Below are 26,608 nucleotides of genomic sequence, written 5' to 3'. Positions count from 1 at the left end.
TTATTAAAGAGGTTAAACTAAAAATTTATGGATATCTAGGATGTTAAAATCAGCGAGAAAAATAAGTTCTCCTGCCTTAATAAGAACATCCTCAACTATGCCTAAGGGGCTAACATATAGGACCTATCCACTAATTGGATGCTTACATTGGTCTTTTGCAAATTATTTAACCCCTAGTTCTTTTCCCACATACCCCACAAATCATCAATTGATGGGTATCTAAATCCATATCCTCTTAAGCTTGGAATGAGAACTAAAACCACCGCCTACACACGAGTATTTTTCACATGCATCAGAATAATACCATCACCCTAAATAAATAAAAAGGCTACGATCTTGGGTCTACATATAATCTATCAATTCCAATTCCTTGAAAGTTAAATTCTTCCATCTATTACAGCGAGGAAAAGGGATACTAAACATCCAAGTACAACGAAACATCCATCATACGTTCCACAATTTAATTATAGATCAAATATCATCCCAAATTCGTTAATTTGTATGCACTTCAAAATTTTAGACTACTTGCTTAGTTGCTTTCACATGGGAGACTTCAGCAGCTGGTTTTTAAATGTTTGCATGTGGAAAAACTTCATAGCATCTATGAAATATCTATTCAAGATACTTTCATTGGCCACTCTCTAATCTACTTTTTCTGTGATTTTATTATGTCAAAAGAATGGAACGATCTAGAGTTTCACTAGCGGTGCATTAAGGATCCCATCCGAAACGAGATGCATAAAAGTGGACAGACAGAAAAGACAAGCATACCAGTCCAAAAGCTGGTGGCATTCCATATTCCAAAGCAGTAAGAAAATCATCATCAAGTGTCACTTCATAAGAATCATCCTCATCTTTTTGGCAATTGAAGTCCAAAGAGTCATTACATAAGAAACGAGATACATAAGAAACAGCTGAGCCATGCTTCTCATTGTGTTGCCTGATCTGGTCTTCTAATCATCCTCTGTGTCAATTTTGTTTGTTTTAAAAGAAAAAGATCATTACAACCATTCCAATTATCATGGAACCGGAACACTAAAACGTTCCAATAGAAACTATTATTTCTTGACATGGCACATAAACCAATAATGCACAAGTATACCAAGCAAGAAGAATAGAATGCTCATGTAGAGCTTCGACGCACATTGTTATGGAGTTAAGCACATAACACATAACAAAAACGATTCCTTTGGTAACCTTTCGACTGAAAGGGTCTATACAAGATGGAACAAAGTACAGGAAAGTTATCTTCCAAAAGGTGATAGACTATCCAGTTTAACTTGAGTTCAATACTAATGTACTTTCTCTCTTTCAAATGCCATGAAATTGGCTAAAAAGTTTCATCATCTGTGCACCCTTCTAACATTAATGATTGATATAATCACCTCTTACCTGATAAATACGATCGATCAATTCGAAAAATGCATTGGCCAGCTCACGACCACAAATGAAAAGTTCAAATCTTTCTGTAAACCCTGCATGGCTAATAATCCACAAGAAATGAAAATTTTTAACCCCTCCCAGGTAAGAAGAAAGAAAAGATAGAAAAGACATTCAAACAGCTGTTGGTGTAAAGATTTGAGATCTCAATCATGGTCATCCTCCAATAATTTCCCAAAGAGAATAATTGAATATTTTAGGATGGAAAACAAAATTGATAATGACCCAGAGCTTATTTCTTTGAAGTTCTTGTAGATTACTAAAGGGATTAGACAATACGACTTTGTGTTTTAACATCAAGAGTGGATATCTTGTTATAGCACAAACTTAACTTAGGACAGTATGCTCCGTAAATTATGCTTTTATGTTTCTGCTTGAATAATTAGTTGTTTTTGTGTGTGCACTCTCACATATATATTCTAAATGATGATTATCTTTCTTGTCCTACAAATGAATCCTTGGTTACAAATGGAATGGACAAATTTGACAATAAGATTGATAGAATCTAAGCGAGCAAAAGGCTGAAGTTTCATACCTGGGGGAGTGGAAGAACTGAAAGAACGTCAATTGTGAAGTAAGATAAAAAGAATCTCCAAGCTCTTGTGCAAACACCATCATCGGCTTCATCAGGTTTTGCATTATAAAATTTGGAATATCTAAAATGAAAATGACAGACTATAAGAATTATGTAGAGGAAGTCTATGATTGAGCTAACAATTACAACTACTATTCTCATCTTGTTGTCAAATCCAACACATCTTTTGCCTTAATCAACCAACAAGGTGTAACAGAACAAAGGATCCAACAAGGTAGCAATCACACACAACATGACAAGTATTTCATTCCACAAATGAAGAAATACCGGGTTTCTATCACCCAAACATTTAAGATATCCCAAACCTTTACTCCTAACTTCTCGATCAAATCTTATGTTTCCAAAACTCGTAAGCCTATCAAAACTAGTAGTAAAGCTTGTTGAAATTGATCTCAATGTGCTCAGTGAGCATGTTTCTCCAATATACAAAGGTTTACTCCTGGACAGGGGACAAAGCAAGTGGAACAAATGAACCAACAGATACTTCTACTATTTGATTTTGAAGAAAAGAATCACAGGAGATGGGGGACATCAGAAGAATTTCAACCGCACACAGAAAACAAATAAAAAATAGTATAGTTGACAACCCAACAACCATTTAACTGCAATACTTCCTAAATGATTAGCTGGTAATTATTTAATCTTAGAAGAGAACTAGAAATCGCCCTGGTCTATAGACAATACATAGAGAAATGACAATGATGTGAGTGATTGTTACTAAAGGAAAAAAATAGTTTACTGGTGATGAATTGAAGTAGCCTTTCCTTTGTAATTGAATGATTTAAAGAGTGATCTAATGAATGTTATAAAAAATAAATGAGGGGAGAAACTCAACCATGGAGAGAAAATGGATGGTGAATGAAGTACCAAAAAACAAACTAGCAAATGCAGTCATAGTTAAAATAAAACCATCTTCAAAAGTAGTCATAACTCAACCAAATGGCACTTATTTTCTACAAACCCAACTTCTTTTCACTTTTTAAATATTCAATTTGTGTTAGTTCCTACACACAAAAAGATCACAAACTCCTGAAATGGATAGAATTACAGGGCTACAGGTTATAGTATTTTTGTGAATCTAAAGCAATTATGAAGCATAACCAAGTAGCAAACACAAACACTTGATGAAACTACCAACAGTCACAAAAACTTTGGAAGTTAGAAGTGCAGAGAAAGAAAGTGAGAGAAGTCAATTCTGGCAAAGTGAGAGAAGTCAGTTTTGGCTTAAAAAATCCCTTTTGACTCCTTCCCAACTTCCCAGATGCAGTTGAACCCCTTCAAAATGACCACAACTGACTCAACTTACAGTAAAAAATCAAATTGAGTGAACATATGGCAAGTGGGTCCAATTCCTTTTACCACAGAAAACTATAATACAAGTTCTTTCACTACCTAAAACCCAAATTCCACAACCACAGTTATGCAAGAAGAAGAACAACAACAAAAATGCCTCTCAAACTCCAACAAGAAGTACAGAAGAACTTGAATTCCAAAAGGGAACTTTACTTACCTCCGTACTTCCATGGCTGAATTGAGTGAGCTAGAAATTAGAAAACACAAAGAATGAAGCTGATTTTGAGGTGCATCCGGAAGGCAATTTAAAGCTTTTGGCAGTAGCTATGTAACAAGTTTCCAAAGTGAGCCACCATAATCGACTAAAAATGGAAACCAAAATGAATGAGCAATCAATGAAATATTAAGTATATCTGAAGAAACAAACATATTATTCTGATAAACCCTGCATAATTATTCTGAGATTATAAAGATGGTGTTTAAAATTGTATTCAATTCATTTTAAAAGGTTAACCATGAAAAGGAAGAACAGTGGAGACCATGAACTACTAAAGGCATGCAATTTTTCACAATATCATGATGAGAGACTTCATGCTTTAAGTAGTCTTTGACACAAATCAAGACTATAAAGTGTCGAACATTTTCTAATCTTTATTAAAGTTTATCTTTTTTCATGCTTTAGTAATAGAACTAATTTCACTTAACAAGGTCCAAAACTTGATGATTAATCTTGAGTTTATGATTTCAACCGCATACTGAAGTCAGTTCAACCAATCTACGAAATTACAAAATTAAAAATATAAAGGATGGCATACAAATTATATATAGACATTTTGGACAACTGCAACTTTTTTTTAGTACACGGTTGCAGGGATAGGGGTGCACTCAGGTGCGCATATTAGCACGAGGAAGATAAAAACCTTCATTAGAAGCCGAGTAACGGCTGCCATTGTGGATACACACTCCTCTGTTAAATTTTCTACACCAGATTTTACATCTTCTCTAATCTGTGAGATGATTCAACATAAGACCAAATTAATTTTTCATATTACAGGAAAATATCATTTCACCACACAAATTAAGAAAAAAATATACCAAAACATCCATAATCACACCACGTAAACTACCTTAACAACAGAATCAGACAACCCAGGGATGGAATTCTCAGGAACGGTCTCCATACTGAGCTTCCGCTTAAGTGGGTTAGAAGATGGAGCAGGCTCTTCAACTTAGTCGGCGAGGGTTTGGAATCGGGAACCATGGAGTTGGGAATTTGGGATCTGACGGTGAAGCATTTTCTTTGGAAGACGACATAGGCTTCCGAGGGGTCTTCCGCCCTTGATTCCGGCGCCGTTAGCGCATGGAATAGAAAATGACAGTGGATCGGCGAGATGGGTATTTAGCAAGATAGGGTTTCTTGGGTGGATGCTTCATTTTAGAGAATAGAAATTGAGAGAAAGGAAGAGTGAAGATTCTGAGGAAGACGAAGGAGACAAGAGATCGAGAGAGAAGGGGAGGCGGAGAGAGGGGGAAGAGGAGGGAGATAGTTGCCGTTGAGAAGAAAGATGAAGAAATTTAGAAATGAGAGAGAAGCTGCGAAGGGAAGTTGTTTTTTGAAATTTGAAATGAAATGAAATGAAACCTTTTAATTTTTAACTAAGTTATTAGAGATTTTGAATTAAAAAAATAATATATAATTAAAGTTAAAAGAATGTATACGTGCATACACATTTTTTGCAAAAGAATACTTAATGCACTTGTTTTTTTAAAATAGTTTTTAGACAAACTATTATAAATAGTGATACTATTTTACTAATAGACATTATTTAATAGAATCTAAAAATTTAATATATTTAAAAACGACTCTAATTTTTAAAACAACTCTATTTTTATATTAATAAAAATAATAAAACAGATAAAATATTTTTCTATCAAGTATAAAAAAATTTATCTCGGAGAGGTTTCTTATTAAACATAAATAACTATATGTCATTAAAATATTTTATTTATAAATATTTTAAAAAATAAATTCTGTTATTTAAAATAATTTCTCCAGAACTTTTCATCAAACTATGTTTTTTCCATAAATGATTTATTTTGTATTTTTATAGCCACGTGGAGAAAAAAACAAAAGGTGTGGAAATGTGTCCTATCGAGCGCCGATTCGATGTTTCGTTTTAGTGCCCGAAATTCAACCATTTATCTATTTAACTACAATTTACAATAAATCACAACTCATTCTTATTTCTTAATTCTCCCTATTTAAGTATTCCGTAATTAGTTATAAGTTTCCACCATATAATTTGATCACAATTGAGTCTTATCATATTTCATGACTTTAGTTTAATATTTATGGGGAAAATATAAAAAAGTACATGGTCATTTCTATATAAAAAAAATAAATAAATAAAGAAACCTAAATTCTTTTGAAACGTTACAATATTGTTATTATTGTTTACTTTGGAAATAGTTGCAAAATTAAAATTAGATTCAATAGAATCTTGAAGAAATTTCTAATACCAGGATAGCAAGAGATTCATAAATTATTTATAGTACCTTTATTGGCTATATCTAAGCATTGCTTAAAAATTGTAAAAGAGCGCTTAAGCTCCCTTTTTTAAATAGCTATCTATGTCGCAAAAATGTGAGCGTTCAAGGCATTGTGGAAATGGCTCGAAGTTGGAATACAAAGAAGGTCCACCCATAGCTGCTGCTTGCTGACGTAGATTCTCAATCACACTTAATTATCTAATGTATAAAATTTTCAAAATTTTATTTATTTGTTTTTCCTTTTCAATATTTGGTAATCTCCTTTAACCAAGGAACAAATTAACCCCCACCCTCTGGACCAACAAATTTTGACAGAACACAATAAACTCTTCTTTACCCATTTCTCATTTTTCAACCTCCTGCCTACTCTTTTTACCCAAAAATAAAAGCTGTAACTCTCTTTTATATAACCTCTTCTCTAACTTTTTCAAGAAAGTTCTTAAGCTGTATTGTAAGATTAATGATTTTTGTTAAAAAAAAAAAATAATGTTATCTATTAACTAATCAAATGGTCCAAAGTTTAACATGGTATAGTTGTCAGAAAGTGAGCATCAAAATGACAGATTGTTAGATGTATATATTTCATTAACTAAGAGTTGTTAAGAACTTCAATGTACGATCAAGCTTTTGATTTCTTATCATGCTTGCTGGGGCTATGGATATATCTTTAGCATTCGGTAGAAATTCCAGGACATGGGTGGGTAAAAAAAGTTTCCTAGTTTTATATCTGCTCTTTGTGAGAAAAAAGAAAAATGCAAGAGAGGCCTTAACTAGAAAGACAATAAAATTAAAAGTAATAGTATTAAGGGCAGAATTTGTTCATCACCTTATGAAATTGTACTTGGATTGGAAAACCACGTGAACGACTTAATTAGGACTTGAGGAATGATCTAGGATTAGGAAAACCACAAATCTTTTTCCCTTCTTTTTTCACAACCACCAACTGAACATAACACTCTATCTCCATTAATGAGTGAATATTTATAAGGCAAAGATCTCAAACTGATGCACAATTCATTATTTGAACTTCCTTAAAAAACAATCTACGAATCTAATCTTGCTTTTGTACTTACCATTGGATACATGTACTCCATTTGGATTTTAAACCTAATTGTCATATTAACTAGATTTTCAATCTACTATATTGTCTACAAAGATAGATTGTAAAAACTCAAAATGGATCATTTATGGGTCTACTCACTTACCTTCTCTGTATTTTGTTCATTCAAAGACAAGGGCCAAACTTGTTCAACTACAATAATGTCTCTATGTTACGAGACTTATGACTAATGACAAATATTATAATTTTATTTCTTTCTTTTTTGTTTATTGTAGTATGACGAATATTGACTTTAATAACTCTTTGCTCCACAAGGGCTAAGTGACTTCAAGTGTAAAAAAGTAACTATTAGCTGGGAGGTAGTTATACATTTCATTGAATTGGGATACTTTATGTTTTTTTTTTACGGTAGGATTCTTGTACTCAAACTGATGTTTTATTGATTTTACAATATCAGATTATGTATATGACTATTTAATTCCCCAGATCATTTTCCAATAATTCAAAAGAATGTCTATTCTTGCTATTATGAATCTATAGAACGAGAAATAATTAGGGACATGCATAATAATAATAATAATGCTTCAGAACCAACTTCCTTTCTTTGTTCTTCAAGCTATGTATGACCAGCTAGTTTCGTCAAATAAATATTTTCCAACGAACATAACCAAGGTTGGGATATATGATGGAAGAAGGTGATGTTCGAAAAAAGAAAAGAAGGAAGAAGAGCATCCATAGCTACAAATTCACATGAAGAAGAGGAACTCGACGAACTCAAATGGCAAATCGGAGGAGTGGGTAGCAAATTAGAGAGATGGAGAGAGTTTTCGTGGATAGGGAAGGGTAATTTCACAAATAATCAAAGACAAACCTTTTTTATTACCAACCAATTTTTAAAGATTTTATTAGGTATGACAAAATATAAATCTATATTGTTACCTTTATCTATTCAATTTTATTCAACTTAACTTTATGTTTTCTTTTTCTCTCCATCTAACTTTTTCGATGATCACCTCCCTCCCTCACTCGCACCTCACCTCACCTCCGACGGTCACACCACTTTCAGTCTCTTAAATCTGGTTGTCTCCACTCCAACATCTCTCACTCTTACCGCTACCGCCATGCCATGCCACTCTCACTCTCTCATAGCCACGATCACTTTCAGAAATTTAAAAAATATATATAAAAAAAACATATGTTGATAAAAGGCAAACTGTGAAGCCAAACCAAACCACATAATGCAATTTGATTTTCGATTTTGGTCTGATTCTATTCTAGAAAGCACAAGCTCCAACAAACTATGAACACACCCATATATAATAGGGTAGATTATTAGTTTAGTCTCTTTTTTTCACTTTTTTTTCAAAATATTTAATAACACATTAATGTTAACACTATTAGGCCAACCAATAATAATAACAATAAAATTTATAGCTACATGATTTTATGTATCAATACTTCATCTATCTAACCTATTTGTTCAACCATCAAATATTGCTTATGTTTATGGATGTCTCTTAGCAATTGCCAAATAACATGGCTAATTAAGCAATAATTAAAATCTCATATACTAGTTCAACGAGTCACTATAATTTTGATCCCAGGGAATTTGAGACTTTGTATTGAAAAAAAACAAAGGCAGGTAAGTGTCAACAATGTATACATCGATAATTATGTAGAAAAAATGTAGTCCATGAAACCGTTGCTTAATTAAATAATTTATAAATACACTAAAGTCTAAATTGAGTTGGGCCATATATTCGAATGTTAGGGACTGCACGAAGGTTTTCATATAGATAATTCGCCAATTCTTCTTGTTAGCATACAACACCTCCTCGTCGTTAGACTAAAGTCTTAAAACTAGTAAACATATTTATCATATCATTCTGAATTTTCAGTGTTCCAGGTAACCTAGTTGATAGAAAAATAATACATAAATTCCTTGATTAAAGAAAAAAATTCTATTACTAACTTACTATGAAGGTATTTATTTAGTTGATACCCTGATTTAGTTGCTTCACGCATTTTTCACCGCCCAAAAATTCTCAAACAAAGGGTATATACCAAATTTCAATCAACTCACTTCGTAACTATGAATTTTTTGCATTTCGATCCTAGATAAATAATCAATAGCAGCTCCCCAAACCAATTGCTTCTCCAATTGTAGGCGTCCCAGCTTCAAATCTAACGAAGGGGGATATGAGTAATTAGTAGAATTAAGGACAATATTGTCCACCAAAAAGACTTCTTAATGCAAATATCAAAAGGCATTTGGGTAGGAAGAGAATACATAGAAGAGATGAAAGGATATGTAAAAAGGCATCAATTAATGAATAGTTCGAATAAAATAGACATCACAAAATGTTAGCACCATTCAAGAAGTCATCTATTTAAATCTCATAATGACTTCAAAAAGATGATTTATCAAGTGTCAATTATTATGAGAACAAATGAGCAAACAAATAATGCTAAATAAACGACAGTTATTTAGGTCTCTTGCAATTCTTGAGCCCTATATATTGAACGTTTTAATTTTTCCACATCATATAAAATAAATACATTGAGAAAATTTTCATTTTAAAGTAAAAAGAAAAGGACAAAATTGCAACCATGGAGTCCACTAACCTGGAACGAGGTTGTGCAAATGTGGAATGGTCAAGAAATCTCCACCATCTAGAGCCATGTAGGACCAAATATGAAAATTAGATACTGACTTCCTAAAAACGAACTGATGCAATTTTAATTTCATAACTTATCTTCTCAAAGGACATACCTAAGAATGGAGGCATTGCAAACAATAGATCAATCTACAAGAATCCAATGCCTGTAGGCCCACACATCTGAAGCATGTTTATTCCTTATCTTCATATGCCCAAATGTAAGGCTTGCCATTTAATTAATAAGAAAACAACCTAACCTTGTGAGAAGAAGCAACAAGAAAGTCAGCATCAAGTGCCTAGATGTCGACAACCATATGTAGAACACTCTAGCACGCATCTACAAGCACTTTTGCCCCAAAATGATGTGCTAAGCCAACTATTTCTTCAATTGGAAGAACATAAGTTGCAGAGAAAAAAATCAAATCATACTGAATTCCACTATTTGCGTAGAGTTATTATTAGAAAGATATCAAGAGTAACTGGACACAGATCAAGAGAAGGAAAAATGTCTGACAGTTCTTTTCATTCTTCATTCATTTGACTTTATTATTTTTATTCAGCTGCAAACCTTTCCACTAGAAGTGTGATAACTGAAGTAATATGATAACACTTCAGTTTGAAATATTCACCTACTACTTGTTTTATTTGAGTAATGTTTATAAATTGAATGGTATAAAAAGGAAATAGATTAAAAAAAATGCTAAATATCAAATAGAATGGTGTACCCAGTACATTTTGAGACATGATAGGTAACCACAAGCTTTGTTTTTGTTGAAAACATTTCCTTTAACTCTAGTAAGTTTGGGACATTATGTTCACCTAAACTTACAAACTTCATAACAACACCGGTCCTTTCAGCTATAAGTTGCCAAGGAACAATGGCACTATGATGTTCAGCAACCGTAAGTATGATCTGCACTGAAAGAATAGATTGTTACAGTTTAAACTTAAAGTTAAAGCAGTATATGGCTACACATGTTTAAAAAGATAAAGGATGCAACTTCATGATGTAGGAATGTAAAACACTTTCATTAACTTAAATATGAAATCATAATCTTCACAAATAAAACCTTAAAGCCTACTGTTAGAATTAGTAGGGCTTTGTCCTTAGAGTATTTTTGGAGAGAATAATATATAAGATTTTATTTCCTAAATATTTCCTAGATCTTTTCCTTTCTTACTCCTATTGTACTATATTTATTTTCTCTATTTGTACCAATTGTATTCATAAGAAAAATAATAAAAACTAAAGTATCGTGGTTTTTCTCCCGGTTCTCTGGTTTCCACGTAAGTCTCGGGTTGTTGTTAATTGCTTTCAATATGGTATCAGAGCAAAGCAATAACAAAACCCTAGGAGGAACCCAGATCGAAATTGAACCCGTCACTGTCGTCGTTGCCGCCATGGAGAAACTGCTTCAGAACCTACAGAAACCGCCGATCTACCCAACGGGAGTGGTTTCGCAGTCGTACGAGCCACCGTCTGACCAGAAGATGCTTCACGCGCCGCTTCTCTCCAGCGCATGGGCCGTTTCATCTCACCGCCCAACCCATTCCCTTTTACGCGCCGTCGGATGTCCAACCGTCAAGCCCTTCCGGCCATTCGCATCCTCACGCGCCGCCTATGAGCTCCGGACAGCAACCCTCAACCGTAAATCTTTCAAATCTGTACAGTAAGCATCCGCTGTACGTTGACTCTTTACAGCAATCGTTGTTTTCTGGTAACGGAATTAATCAACCTCAGAACAGATCGAACATTGAAGCGGGTGAGTCTTTGATGCATCTCAAACCAACCGAGTTACCGATGTATTCCAAGAACCCGATAACTTCGTTCCCTAATTTACTGTCAAATTATATAACTGGCTCTTTGGGTTCGTCTACAGAGAATTTTTCAGGTGAAAAATTAAATGGGCAAAATTATTTTTCTTGGTCTCAATCAATAAAGATGTTCCTCGAAGGTCGCCACCAGTTCGACTTCTTAACTGGAGGGACTGTACGTCCTCTACCAGGAGACGCCTTGGAACGACTTTGGAAAGGGGAGGACTCACTTATTCGGTCCATGTTGATTAATAGTATGGAACCACAGATCGACAAGCCTCTACTATCTGCTACCACAGCAAAAGATTTGTGGGATACAACTCAAACCCTTTACTCGAAACGACAGAATGCCTCTCGGTTGTATACACTGCGAAAACAGGTCCATAATTGCAAACAAGGGACTCTGAACGTGACTACCTATTTTAACAAGCTCTCTCTCCTCTGGAAAGAGATGGATTTGTGCAGAGAGACAGTTTGGGACACACCAAATGACGATACTCAATATGCTAAACTTGAAGAGGTTGACCGTGTTTATGACTTCCTTGCAAGACTTAATCCCAAATTTGATACTGTTTGTGGTCGTATACTCGGACAAAGACCTCTTCCCTCCCTAATGGAAGTTTGTTTTGAAGTCCGCCTGGAAGAGGATCGCACTAATGCCATAGGTGTACTACTACCCCTACCATTGACTCCGCTGCCTTTAGCGCTCGGTCCTCAAATCATGACAGTGACAAGAATAATGGGAAGTCAATTCCTGTGTGTAAGCACTGCAAGAAACAATGGCACACCAAGGATCAGTGTTGGAAACTCCACAGTCGTCCCCCAAGAGGTAACAAACGGTCCTCCAACGAGAAACAGAACTCAGGACGTGCATACATTAGTGAGACTACCCCTGCCAGCACCTCTCAATCAACTGATCCTACTGCGAGCCAGACCAAGACTCCGACTCTGGGTGCCATTGCTCAGTCAGGTATACCTCAGTCCCTTGGGCTTATTAGCGTTGATGGGAAGAATCCTTGGATCTTAGACTCAAGGGCTATAGATCACTTGAAAGGTTCTTCGAAACACTTTATTTCTTATGCCCCGTGTGCCGGTAATGAAAAAATTCGAATAGCTGATGGCTCTCTAGCTCTAATCGTTGGCAAAGGACAAATAGTTCCCTCTGACGGTTTTACTCTCCAGAGTGTTTTGCATGTCCCTAAACTGTCTTACAATTTGTTATCTATAAGCAAGATCACTCGTGAATTGCATTGTAAAGCTATCTTCTTATTTGTATCGGTTTATTTTCAGGACATGAGCTCGAGGAGGACGATTGGCACTGCTTGACATAGAAGGGGACTTTACATCCTCGATGATGATACCTCCTATAGTAGTTTGTCTAGGGTTAGTTTACTGTCATCTTACTTTAGCACTTTTGAACAAAGACTGTATGTTGTGGCATTTTCGACTGGGCCACCCAAACTTTACATATATGCAATATTTATTTCCCCACCTTTTTTCTAAACTTGATGTCTCTTCTCTATCTTGCGATATGTGTATCCGGGCTAAACAATATCGGGTCTCTTTTCCCTCACAACCATATAAACCTACACAACCGTCTACCCTCATCCATAGTGACGTTTGGGGTCCTTCCAAGGTCACCACCTCATCGGGAAAGCGGTGGTTTGTAACTTTCATCAATGACCATACCCGTCTTACCTGGGTCTACCTTATAACAGATAAATCCGAGGTTTCATCCATTTTCCAAAACTTCTATCATACTATTGAAACATAATTTCATAAAAAATTGCAATTCTTCGAAGTGATAATGGTCGGGAATTCCAAAACCATAACCTTAGTGAATTTCTAACCTCCAAAGGGATTGCTCACCAAACCTCATGTGCCTACACTCCTCAACAAAATGGAGTGGTCGAACAAAAAAAACCGTCACCTTGTGGAAGTAGCTCGCTCCCTTATGCTTTCCACTTCCCTTCCATCATACCTGTGGGGAGATGTTATTCTTACAGCCACTCACTTAATCAATAGAATGCCTTCTCGTATCCTCCACCTTCAGACTCCCTTAGATTGTCTTAAGGAGTCTTACCCCTCTACTCGCCTTGTGTCTGAGGTTCCTCTTCGTGTGTTTGGGTGTAACGTCCCAACAAACTCGTTTTTGTTCATCTTACTATTAATATTTATGTATGGTCTTGGAAAAGACAAATTTATTGGGAGAACCTTATCATTTTGAATTTTCCGGTTTATTAAAGTTGGGTTTTCCACTTTTTTTATTATTAAGTATTTTTCTATTATGTTACCTATTTTAGTATTTAGAAATTATTTAGTGAGTTATTGCTAATTGAAAGGAGGGTTGGTTGAGTTTGGTGAGATTTGGAGAGAGAGAGAAGATGGTTGGTTTGGGTTATTTAAAGGAAAAGAAAAGAGATATTGTCTTATAAAAAGCCTTGGGTCTCGTGCGTAAATAAGAAGAGAAAAATCAAAGAAAGAAAGGGGGGAAAAGAAAAGAGAAAAAGGGAGAAAAAAAAGATTTATTAATAAAACCCTAGCCGCCGCCGCCGCGAACTCGAGCCGCCAAGCCTTCCCCTCTCTGTTCAGCAGCGCAGCCGAGTCTGCAGTCCACCCGAGCCGTCGCCGAGCTTCCAGCCGCGTCGGAAGAATCGTCCAAGCCGATCTGCGCACGCCGAGCGTCCGCCGGAGCAGCCGTCGCCCGAAGCCGAGCCCGCGTCACCCTTCGCGATCCGCAGCCGATCCGTCAGCCAGCCGCGTCGTGTCAAGGGCATAATTTTCCATGGTATTATTTACCGATGGTCGTATGCCCGAATACCCCCAAATCACTTTATCTTTATGTCTTGAAAGTAGTTTAGGTTAATTCTTTCGTTTAGGTGTCGCCGAGTCATAGTGTGACATTTCGGCTTTTTCATATGCAAGCCTGCCAAGGCCAAAATTCTCAATATGTACTATAGGGGGTACATGACTAAGTCCGACCCCCGCCCAAGCCTTGTCGCACTCTTTGCATGTTGAGTTATTTTCCTTGCAATTGACAGTCTTCAATGCTTTCTTTATGACGTTTTCAACTATTTACTTTCTCTCTCCCGTTTTATAAAAACATTTTTCCAAGAACGGGAAGGGAGGCTACGTCATACCGCGAGTTTGACCGCGGATTCCGATTTTCGAACGGCTGACTTGCTGATTGAGCTAAGCAAGTGCCGCACAATCGTGTCGAGAAGTTACGATTGTGACAAGTGGTATCAGAGCCAAATTGGCTAATTGACGATAAGACCGAAACATGTCGTCGTCGAATCCATCGGGCAAGGCCCAGAAAGACCGACTAGTAGAGCTAGAAGAACAGATGCTCTACCTAGTCGAAGTTCCCGACTCCATCCGCTACTTGGAGTCTCGTCTCGAAGAAATTTCCGAGAAAACTAATACGATCGATGCGGTAGCTGGCCGTGTCGAAGGGTTTCCGATACAAGAGTTGATGACAAGGGTCGACGCCCTGGAAACAACTATAAACATCGGAAGAACTGTCAACTACGAGCGTGGAGATAGTTCGACGGGCTCTGTTGCCCATATTGAAGAGCGTGTTCAAGAGCTGGATAGCTCTCAAAAGACGCTGTTAGAGATGATAAACGGCATGTCAGAGGACTTCCGAGCTACCCTCGATGTCGTCAGAAATGAAATCGCAGATGTGAATGCGAGACTGAGCCTCGCAATGCGAGCAATGGCAAATCAAGCTCCCGCTGGGGGAGCCATTCCGGTTAGTAGAGTGAAGATACCGAAACCGAAGCCCTTCTGTGGGGCAAGAGACGCGAAGGCCCTAGAAAACTATATCTTTGACCTGGAGCAGTACTTCAGGGCCACAAACACGATTACAGAGGAAGCCAAAGTCACGTTGGCGATGATGCATCTGTCTGAGGATGCCAAGTTATGGTGGAGGTCCCGATTTGTTGACATCCATGAGGGACGTTGCACAATAGATACTTGGGACGCTTTGAAGAGAGAGCTTCGCTCACAATTCTTCCCTGAAAATGTCGAGATCTTGGCTCGACGGAAGTTACGCGAGCTGAAACACACCGGTAGTATTCGGGAGTATGTGAAGCAGTTCGCAGGACTGATGTTGGATATACGCGATATGTCCGAGAAAGACAAAGTTTTCTGTTTTGTCGAAGGATTGAAGCCGTGGGCGAAGACGAAGCTATATGAACAAAGAGTTCAAGACCTCACGTCCGCGTACGCTGCAGCCGAACGGCTGTTTGACCTGTCTAACGACTCTCAAGATACGAGACGTCATCCAAGTTCCTCATCTGGAGGAAGTAGGAACAACCGCCCAAGTTCTCCTAAAACTACAGGAGGGGACAGACGCTTTAATGGAGATCGTAGATCCCATCAATCGAATACTGGAAACTTCTGGCGAGGATCAAGTAACCAGAATCTGTCCAATCGTCCTCTTAGTTGCTTCATACGTAAGGGACCACACATGGCCAGGGAATGCCCGAAAAAAACTGCTTTCAATGCATTCCAGGCATCTTTAACCTCAGATTCAGACAATCAACAAAGTCAGACCGAGAGAGAAGTAGATCAGACAGAAGAAGTTGATAACCCTCGAATGGGGGCCTTGAAATTTCTGTCATCTCTCCAGAAAAAGGTGGGGGAGACGAACACGTCAGTGGAAAGGGGCTTAATGTACGTTGACACCTGGATCAACCAAAAGGCAACCAAAAGCACTATGGTTAACTCCGGTGCCACCCACAATTTCATAACAGAAGTAGAAGCTAAACGTTTGAATCTCCGCTGGGAGAAGGATGCTGGAAGAATGAAAGCCGTGAATTCTGCTGCCCTACCTATCATCGGACTGGTGAAACGAACGATGATAAGATTGGGAGGATGGAGTGGCCTCGTAGACTTTGTAGTAGTAAAAATGGACGACTTTGATGTGGTACTGGGAATGGAGTTCCTACTTGAACATCAGGTAATCCCAATGCCTTTGGCCAAATGCTTGGTGATCACTGGACCTACACCCTCGGTTGTACAGACTGACCTACGTCAACCAGATGGATTGAAAATGATCTCGGCCATGCAATTAAAGAAGGGTCTCTCTCGAGACGAACCAACATTTATGGCCATCCCACTCAAATCGTCAGAGAACTCAGGGGAGACAGTCCCTAAGGAGATCATGCGCGTGCTAGAGAAATACCGTGATGTGATGCCCGATAGTTTGCCCAAGTCTTTGCCACCTCGAAGAATGATTGATCATGAGATCAAGTTAGTGCCAGGGGCAAAACCGCCTGCGAAGAATGCTTATCGTATGGTGCCTCCGGAGTTAGCTGAACTTCGGAAACAGTTAGATGAACTACTGAATGCAGGGTTTATCAGGCCTGCAAAAGCTCCGTATGGGGCCCCAGTTCTTTTCCAAAGGAAGAAAGATGGGAGTTTACGACTGTGCATTGATTATCGCGCCCTAAATAAGCTCACAGTCCGTAACAAGTATCCACTTCCCATAATTACTGACTTGTTCGACCGCTTACATGGGGCAAAGTATTTTTCAAAGTTAGACTTGCGGTCGGGATACTACCAAGTGAGAATTGCAGAGGGAGATGAACCGAAGAAAACCTGTGTCACCCGATATGGTGCGTTCGAATTCCTCGTAATGCCATTTGGTCTCACCAATGCCCCTGCCACCTTCTGCACGTTGATGAACCAGGTCTTCCACGAATATCTCGATAAATTCGTAGTAGTCTACCTGGACGATATAGTGGTCTATAGTACGACCATGGAGGAACATAGGGACCACCTACAAAAGGTTTTTCAGAAATTGAAGGAGAATCAACTGTACGTCAAAAGAGAAAAATGCTCTTTTGCACAAGAGCGGATAAACTTCTTGGGCCATGTGATAGAGTGGGCCGAATTGGAATGGAAGAAGGGAAGATTGCTGCGATACGCGACTGGGCAATGCCGAAATCAGTCTCAGAGTTACGCTCCTTCCTCGGGTTGGCAAATTACTATCGTCGATTTGTCGAGGGATTCTCGAAACGAGCAAGCCCGCTGACTGAGCTACTGAAAAAAGACGTTCACTGGAATTGGGACCCCGAGTGCCAAGCCGCCTTCGACGGCCTAAAGCAAGCCTTGATGGAGGGGCCACTTCTAGGGATTGCGGATGTGACCAAACCTTTCGAAGTCGAGACAGATGCGTCTGATTATGCGTTAGGGGGTGTGCTCCTACAGAATGGGCACCCGATCGCATACGAAAGTCGAAAATTGAATGCAGCCGAAAGGAGGTATACTGTGTCCGAAAAAGAAATGCTCGCAGTAGTACATTGTTTGAGGGCCTGGAGACAATACCTACTAGGGTCGTCGTTTGTAGTGAAGATGGACAACAGTGCAACTTGCCACTTCTTTACCCAGCCAAAGTTGACTTCGAAACAAGCAAGATGGCAGGAATTTCTGGCCGAGTTCGACTTCGAATTTGAGCACAAGAAGGGGTCGAGCAACCAGGCTGCGGATGCCCTAAGTCGAAAACAAGAACATGCAGCCATATGCCTGTTAGCTCACCTCCAGGGGAGCGAGATTGGTGGGTCGATCAGAGACACCTTGAGAGAGTTCCTACAGAAAGATCATGCCGCTCAGAATGTCATGAATTTAGCGAAGGCGGGCAAAACACGACAGTTTTGGGTCGAGGAAGACTTGTTAGTCACAAAGGGCAATCGACTATATGTTCCAAGAGCAGGGGGCTTAAGGAAGAAATTGTTGTACGAATGTCACGACACTCTATGGGCTGGCCATCCCGGATGGCAGCGGACGTACGCCCTGTTGAAGAAGGGTTACTTTTGGCCGAATATGAGAGATGATGTCATGCAGTACACTAAGACGTGTCTCATCTGCCAACAAGATAAGGTAGAGAAAGTGAAGGTTGCTGGACTTCTTGACCCTCTACCGGTTCCAACAAGACCTTGGGAGAGTGTCTCTATGGACTTCATCACCCATCTCCCTAAGGTAGGCGACTTTGAAGCCATTTTAGTCATCATTGATCGTTTTTCAAAGTACGCCACCTTCATCCCCGCCACCAAGCAGTGTTCAGCAGAAACAACAGCTCAATTGTTCTTTAAGCATGTTGTTAAATTGTGGGGAGTCCCGACAAGTATAGTGAGCGACAGAGATGGTAGATTCATTGGCTCCTTCTGGACGGAGTTATTTTCCTTCTTGGGGACGAGTCTGAACATATCATCAAGCTACCATCCCCAAACTGACGGCCAGACTGAGCGATTCAACAGCATGCTCGAGGAATACTTGCGCCATTTTGTAAACGCAAGGCAAAAGAATTGGGTCCAGCTGTTGGACGTAGCCCAATTATGTTTCAACGCTCAGACAAGTTCATCTACAGGGAGAAGCCCATTTGAGATTGTTTCTGGGAGGCAACCAGTACTGCCACACCTTGTTGATCATCCTTTTGCAGGGAAGAACCCTCAAGCCCTCAATTTCACGAAGGAGTGGAGACAGACAAACGACATCGCCCGAGCGTACTTAGAAAAAGCATCGAGGCGGATGAAGAAGTGGACAGATAAGAAGCGACGGCCCCTTAAGTTTAGAGCGGGAGACCAGGTACTCATCAAACTACGACCAGAGCAAGTCAGGTTTCGAGGACGCAAAGACCAACGTCTCGTCAGGAAGTACGAAGGACCAGTTGAAGTGCTGAAAAAGGTAGGGAATACTTCTTACAGAGTAGCGTTGCCCACATGGATGAAAATCTACCCAGTAATTCATGTTAGCAACCTGAAGCCGTACCACCAAGACACAGAAGACCTGCAGCGGAATATCGTAACTCGCCCAATTATCGACCTTAGTCAGAAGGAAGACAAAGATGTTGAAGAAATTCTGGCCGAGCGAGTAAGGAGGGGCAGAAGACCCGCACGAAGGATCCACGAGTATCTGGTAAAGTGGAAGAACCTTCCTGTGGAGGAGACCAGCTGGGAACGTGTCGAAGATCTTGAAGCGTGGAAGCAGAAGATAGAAGATTTCAAGCTTCGCCAGTTGACGGGGACGTCAACCATTTAGGTGGGGGAGAATGTCAAGGGCATAATTGTCCATGGTATTATTTACCGATGGTCGTATGCCCGAATACCCCCAAATCACTTTATCTTTATGTCTTGAAAGTAGTTTAGGTTAATTCTTTCGTTTAGGTGTCGCCGAGTCATAGTGTGACATTTCGGCTTTTTCATATGCAAGCCTGCCAAGGCCAAAATTCTCAATATGTACTATAGGGGGTACATGACTAAGTCCGACCCCCGCCCAAGCCTTGTCGCACTCTTTGCATGTTGAGTTATTTTCCTTGCAATTGACAGTCTTCAATGCTTTCTTTATGACGTTTTCAACTATTTACTTTCTCTCTCCCGTTTTATAAAAACATTTTTCCAAGAACGGGAAGGGAGGCTACGTCATACCGCGAGTTTGACCGCGGATTCCGATTTTCGAACGGCTGACTTGCTGATTGAGCTAAGCAAGTGCCGCATAATCGTGTCGAGAAGTTACGATTGTGACACGTCGCGCCGCTTCGATCCGACGCAGCGCAACCGAAACGTCCGTCTGCAGCCGTCGCCGAGCGAAGCCGTGGTGTAGCCAGACCACCCGGATCCGGAAGCCAGCGCCTCGTCGCGTGAGGACCCGACCCGGCCGAAGCCCCGCTCCGTGACCCGAAGCCCGGCCCGCGCCGCGTGCCTCCGACCCGGAACCCGAGCCGCGTGCACCCGCGAGCCGAGCAGCGCCCGCGTGCGAGCCGCACGTGCGTAGCCGCTGTACCAAGCCGACGCCTGTCTGCACCACGAGCCACGCCAGTCTGCGCCGCGAGCCGAGCCGATCTTCAACCTCCAAGCCGAGCCGGTCCCTGTTCTCTTTCCAGCCGAGCCGCCAAGCCTAATTTGGCTCCTGCCATCCAATTTTCGGTAATTAAACTAATTATTTTGGCATTACCCAGTAAGACTCAATGACTTTGGACACTAAATAATTTAATTTGGAATTAAATTAAATTATTTTCCTTAAGGGACGTCTTGGACCAAGTAACTGCTGCAGCGTGGGATTTCTTCAGTAGGGGCTCAGCATTGCAACCTCTTTCTAGGGTAAGTCATTTCAACTGAATTTTGAACCGTTAGTCGTTGGTGACTTAATTACGAATTTTGGCGTATTAAACAGTTAGGACCTCGTTGCTTGGAAAGCACACTTGCCTCGCGGTTAGAACTCGCCAAGTAAATCTCCAGGTAAGAGATTTCTACTACTAGCTCCATGTTTAGAATTATGAGGTCACGTATACCTTCAATTGTGCATGTCGAGGACTAGACTGTACGATGCATGAAATTAATGATAGTATGATGCGATTGATGATATGGTTATATTATAGCATGATGTTGTGATGACGAGAACTGTTATGGCTGTACGACGGGTGTCGAGATGGAAAGTGTAATGATGATTTATCTGTTATGTCATATGATGACGCCATGTGCATGTATACTGCGATTAGGGTACCTGTTAGCTTAACCTGTTAGCTTAACCTGTTAGAGTCGTACCTGCATGGGTGTCCTTCGGGATCACCACATATTTAGGACTGTGCGGTCCGACGGAACACCAGTCTAACATGGATATAGATATGACTCGACGGGGTCCTCGCATCCCGATTGTCCTAGGTGTCCCCCGGGGCACCGAAGACCAGAGTTACGTTCCTACGGGAGCGCATGTTGCACGTGTTCGGGAACGTGCCAGCGATTGGGTACCAGTTACAGGACTCTGACAGGAAGCTAACAGGCACCTAGTGGGACTAGTAGTGGGTCCCTTACTGAGTATTTTGTACTCACTCTTTTCATGTCATGTTTTCAGGTAGAGGACGAGGTAAGGGCAAAGGCAAGCTGGCAAGCGACCAGAAGTGACCGTGGCAAGCCATAGGGATTTCTGCTTCCGCCTATTCTTGTTTTTGACTTTAGTACCTGAGTTTGAGTATTCTTCACTATTTACCATTTCGTTTTAGATAGGGCCCGAGTAGGACTTTAGAACGAAACATCATTTTTTTTTTTTTTGCATGTTACCTTGTTGGATTTTCATAAATAAATTTCTAAAACCTTATACGTTTTTACTAAATTTTGTCCTAAACCACTTGTCCTATATTTAGTAATGACTTCGACTCAGTATAAGAAGTTGGGCCGTTACATTGGGTGTACCACTTATGTCCATAATTTTGGCCCTAATCAGACTAAATTTACCCCTCGGGCTCAGGCCTGTGTGTTTGTTGGATATCCCATTCACCAAAGCGGGTATAAATGTTTTCACCCGCCGTTCAGAAAATACTTTGTCACTATGGATGTTACTTTCTGTGAGAACCGACCCTACTTTCCCGTTAGCCATCTTCAGGGGGAGAGTGTGAGTGAAAAGTCTAACAACACTTTCGAATTTACTGAACCTACTCCTAGTACTGTATCTGACGTTGATCCTCATCCCATAATCTTACCTGCAAACCAAGTTCCTTGGAAAACATATTACAGGAGGAATCTCATAAAGGAAGTTGGGTCCCCTACTAGTCAACCGCCGGCTCCAGTCCAAGACTTCGAACCTCCTCAAGACCAAGGTATGGAAAACCCTACAGAACCTTGTACTAATAATACGATGAGTGAGAATGACAAGTCTGATGTTGCTGTTCTTGAAAATATGGAAGAAAAGAACCATGGTGATGACATTGAGGTTAGAATAGAAATCAGTAATGATGAAGCAGAACAGGGTCATACAAGGAAACTTGATGAGTATGATCCCTCTCTTGACATTCCCATTGCTTTGAGAAAAGGTACCAGATCCTGCACTAAACATCCCATTTGCAACTATGTTTTCTATGATAATCTCTCTTCATAGTTTAGAGCGTTTACAGCAAGCCTTGACTCTACCATAATACCGAAAAATACCTACACTGCTCTAGAGTGTCCTGAATGGAAAAATGTTGTTATGGAAGAGATGAAGGTTCTTGAAAAGAATAGAACTTGGGAGATCTGTGCTCTACCCAAGGACATAAAACTGTAGGATGCAAATGAGTGTTTTCTCTCAAATACAAAGCAGATGGTACACTTGATAGACACAAGGCAAGGTTAGTTGCAAAAAGATTTACTCAGACCTATGATATTGACTATTCAGAAACCTTTTCTCCAGTTGCTAAGTTGAATACTGTTAGAGTCTTGCTATTTGTTGTTGTGAACAAAGATTGGCCTCTATACCAGCTAGATGTTAAGAATGCTTCTTTGAATCGAGACCTTGTGGAGGAAGTCTACATGAGCCCCCCGCCAAGATTTGAAGCCCAATTTGGTCAGTAGGTGTGTAAACTCCAAAAATCCATATATGGTCTGAAAAAGTCTCCGAGAGCATGGTTTGACAGATTCACTATCTTTGCCAAGTCCCAAGGGTATAGTCAAGGGCACTCTAATCATACTCTATTTACAAAGGTTTCCAAGACAGGAAAGATTGCTATTCTAATAGTTTATGTACATGACATTGTTTTGACCGGAGACGATCAAACAGAAATCAATCAATTAAAACTGAGAATGGGTGATGAATTTGAAATCAAGAATTTGGGAAATCAGAAATATTTCCCTAAAAAAGCACTTCAAGACCTAGAATGCCAAGTGTGTAAGTGCAACAAACTTAAATTCAAACCAACCAAACAAACTTAGATTCAAACCAACCAAACAAACTTAAAAAGTGTTCCAACCGAGTCTACGTATCACTTGAACTTTAAAAGCAACCTCACAAAGTTTAAGTGTAAGTTTACAACTCCCAACGTACCAAAAAGTCAAGAACCGTGAAAAATGCACTTCAAAGACCACAAAAGAAATGGCAACCAAATGTGTAAGTACAACAAACTTACCCTCAAACCAACCTTAAAAGTGTTCAAAACGAGTCTAATTATCACTTGAATTTTAGAAACGATCTAACAAAGCTTAAGTGTAAGTTGGTTACTCATAACCTAGCAAAAAGTTAAAAAAGTGAGAAAAGAGCCTTTCAAGACCCAAAATGGCAACAAAGTGCGTAAGTTCGACAAACTAAGTCTAAAACAAACCTAAAAGGTGTTGAAAACATGTCTACGTATCGCTTGGACCTTAAAAAACGACCTAAGACATCTTAAGTGTAAGTTCATAGCTCACAACCTAGCGGAAAGTTCAAAAAGTGTGAAAAAAGCACTTTAAGACCCAAAGTGGCAACCGTGTGTGTGAGTGCAACAAACTTAGTGTCAAACCAACCTAAAACGCATTCAAAACATGTCCAAGTATCACTTGAACTTTCAAAACGATCTAACAAATCTTAACTGTAAGTTCGTAACTCACAACGTACCAAAAAGTTCAAAAAAGATTGAAAGAAAGCACTTCAAGACCTAGAATGCCAAGTGTGTAAGTGCAACAAACTTAGATTCAAACCAACCAAAAAGGCATTCGAAACACGTCTTAGCTTTCAAACGACCCAATGACGCTTAAGTGTAAAAGCTTGTAACTCGTAACTTGCCAAAAAGTTCAAAAAAGTGTGGAAAAAGCCCTTCGATGGCAATCATGTCTGTATGTGCAACAAACTTAGTTCGAAACAACCTAACACCTGTTCAAAACATGTCTAAGTACCATTCGAACTTAAAAAATGGCCTAACAATGCTCAAGTATAATTTCGTAACTCATAACCTACCAAAAAAATTCAAACATTGTAAAAAAAGCACTTCAAGACCCAAAATGGCAATTAAGTGTGTGGATGCAACAAACTGAGTCTCAAACAAACCTAAAAGGTGTTCAAATCGTGTCTAAGTATCACTTGAACTATCAAAATGACCCAACAAAACTTAAGTGTAATTTCGTAAACCATAACCTACCAAAAAATTCAAAAAGTGTGAAAAAAGCACTTCAAGACCGAAAATGGCAACCAAGTGTGTTAGTGCCACAAACTTTGTTTCAGACCAACCTAAAAAGAGTTCAAAACGTGTGTAAGCTTTCAAAACGATCGAACAATGCTTAAGTATAAGTTCGCAAATCACAACCGACCAAAATTCCAAAAAGTGCGATAAAAGCACTCTAACACCCAACATGTCAGCCAAGTGTGCAAGTTCAACAAACTTAGTTCCAAACCAAAATAAAAAAGAGTTTAAAACCTCTGAACATTGCTTGAGTGTAAATTCGTAACTCATAACCGACTAAAAAGTTCAAAAAAGAGTGAAAAAAGCACCGAGGACCTAAAATGGCACAACCCGACCAAGCATGTAAGTGCAACAGACTTAGTCTCAAACAAACTTAAAAAGTGTTCCAACCGAGCCTACGTATCACTTGACCTTTAAAAGCAACCTCACAAAGTTTAAGTGTAAGTTTACAACTCCCAACGTACCAAAAAGTCAAGAACCGTGAAAAAAGCACTTCAAAGACCACAAAAGAAATGGCAACCAAATGTGTAAGTACAACAAACTTACCCTCAAACCAACCTTAAAAGTGTTCAAAACGAGTCTAATTATCACTTGAATTTTAGAAACGATCTAACAAAGCTTAAGTGTAAGTTGGTTACTCATAACCTAGCAAAAAGTTAAAAAAGTGAGAAAAGAGCCTTTCAAGACCCAAAATGGCAACAAAGTGCGTAAGTTCGACAAACTAAGTCTAAAACAAACCTAAAAGGTGTTGAAAACATGTCTACGTATCGCTTGGACCTTAAAAAACGACCTAAGACATCTTAAGTGTAAGTTCATAGCTCACAACCTAGCGGAAAGTTCAAAAAGTGTGAAAAAAGCACTTTAAGACCCAAAGTGGCAACCGTGTGTGTGAGTGCAACAAACTTAGTGTCAAACCAACCTAAAACGCATTCAAAACATGTCCAAGTATCACTTGAACTTTCAAAACGATCTAACAAATCTTAACTGTAAGTTCGTAACTCACAACGTACCAAAAAGTTCAAAAAAGATTGAAAGAAAGCACTTCAAGACCTAGAATGCCAAGTGTGTAAGTGCAACAAACTTAGATTCAAACCAACCAAAAAGGCATTCGAAACACGTCTTAGCTTTCAAACGACCCAATGACGCTTAAGTGTAAAAGCTTGTAACTCGTAACTTGCCAAAAAGTTCAAAAAAGTGTGGAAAAAGCCCTTCGATGGCAATCATGTCTGTATGTGCAACAAACTTAGTTCGAAACAACCTAACACCTGTTCAAAACATGTCTAAGTACCATTCGAACTTAAAAAATGGCCTAACAATGCTCAAGTATAATTTCGTAACTCATAACCTACCAAAAAAATTCAAACATTGTAAAAAAAGCACTTCAAGACCCAAAATGGCAATTAAGTGTGTGGATGCAACAAACTGAGTCTCAAACAAACCTAAAAGGTGTTCAAATCGTGTCTAAGTATCACTTGAACTATCAAAATGACCCAACAAAACTTAAGTGTAATTTCGTAAACCATAACCTACCAAAAAATTCAAAAAGTGTGAAAAAAGCACTTCAAGACCGAAAATGGCAACCAAGTGTGTTAGTGCCACAAACTTTGTTTCAGACCAACCTAAAAAGAGTTCAAAACGTGTGTAAGCTTTCAAAACGATCGAACAATGCTTAAGTATAAGTTCGCAAATCACAACCGACCAAAATTCCAAAAAGTGCGATAAAAGCACTCTAACACCCAACATGTCAGCCAAGTGTGCAAGTTCAACAAACTTAGTTCCAAACCAAAATAAAAAAGAGTTTAAAACCTCTGAACATTGCTTGAGTGTAAATTCGTAACTCATAACCGACTAAAAAGTTCAAAAAAGAGTGAAAAAAGCACCGAGGACCTAAAATGGCACAACCCGACCAAGCATGTAAGTGCAACAGACTTAGTCTCAAACAAACTTAAAAAGTGTTCCAACCGAGCCTACGTATCACTTGACCTTTAAAAGCAACCTCACAAAGTTTAAGTGTAAGTTTACAACTCCCAACGTACCAAAAAGTCAAGAACCGTGAAAAAAGCACTTCAAAGACCACAAAAGAAATGGCAACCAAATGTGTAAGTACAACAAACTTACCCTCAAACCAACCTTAAAAGTGTTCAAAACGAGTCTAATTATCACTTGAATTTTAGAAACGATCTAACAAAGCTTAAGTGTAAGTTGGTTACTCATAACCTAGCAAAAAGTTAAAAAAGTGAGAAAAGAGCCTTTCAAGACCCAAAATGGCAACAAAGTGCGTAAGTTCGACA

At 39.2% G+C, this 26,608-nt stretch overlaps 1 protein-coding gene and 1 long non-coding RNA gene across 6 annotated transcripts; both read right to left on the bottom strand.

The window, feature by feature from the left end:
• Positions 1 to 1,172: 1,172 nt before the first annotated feature.
• On the bottom strand, positions 1,173 to 4,962 carry LOC127150264 (uncharacterized). 4 transcript variants are annotated; one of them, XR_007822478.1, is made up of 5 exons: positions 4,456 to 4,961; positions 4,249 to 4,335; positions 3,546 to 3,690; positions 1,976 to 2,096; positions 1,173 to 1,483 (listed from the first exon to the last, which is right to left on the bottom strand). XR_007822478.1 is itself a non-coding variant. In XM_051087664.1 (5 exons), exons 1-5 carry the CDS (start codon positions 4,507 to 4,509, stop codon positions 1,410 to 1,412), a joined length of 435 nt encoding a protein of 144 aa, XP_050943621.1. In that variant the 5' UTR covers positions 4,510 to 4,962; the 3' UTR covers positions 1,173 to 1,409. The 4 variants fall into 4 exon arrangements, 1 of the variants encoding a protein (XP_050943621.1); XM_051087664.1 differs by having other exon boundaries at positions 1,173 to 1,475; positions 3,546 to 3,652; positions 4,456 to 4,962; XR_007822480.1 differs by lacking the exon at positions 4,249 to 4,335 and having other exon boundaries at positions 4,456 to 4,962.
• Positions 4,963 to 8,695: 3,733 nt separating this feature from the next.
• Positions 8,696 to 9,861, bottom strand: LOC127150269 (uncharacterized). 2 transcript variants are annotated; one of them, XR_007822495.1, is made up of 4 exons: positions 9,712 to 9,845; positions 9,564 to 9,611; positions 8,941 to 9,122; positions 8,696 to 8,849 (listed from the first exon to the last, which is right to left on the bottom strand). It is a non-coding gene; the product is annotated as an uncharacterized LOC127150269 (long non-coding RNA). The 2 variants fall into 2 exon arrangements; XR_007822494.1 differs by lacking the exon at positions 8,696 to 8,849 and having other exon boundaries at positions 8,891 to 9,122; positions 9,712 to 9,861.
• Positions 9,862 to 26,608: the final 16,747 nt, after the last annotated feature.

The sequence above is a fragment of the Cucumis melo genome, chromosome 7 (assembly GCF_025177605.1).
Source record: "Cucumis melo cultivar AY chromosome 7, USDA_Cmelo_AY_1.0, whole genome shotgun sequence".
Classification (NCBI taxonomy): Eukaryota; Viridiplantae; Streptophyta; class Magnoliopsida; order Cucurbitales; family Cucurbitaceae; genus Cucumis; species Cucumis melo.
The sequence above is the reverse complement of the archived record's forward strand: the minus strand, read 5'-3'. Positions and strand labels throughout refer to the sequence as shown.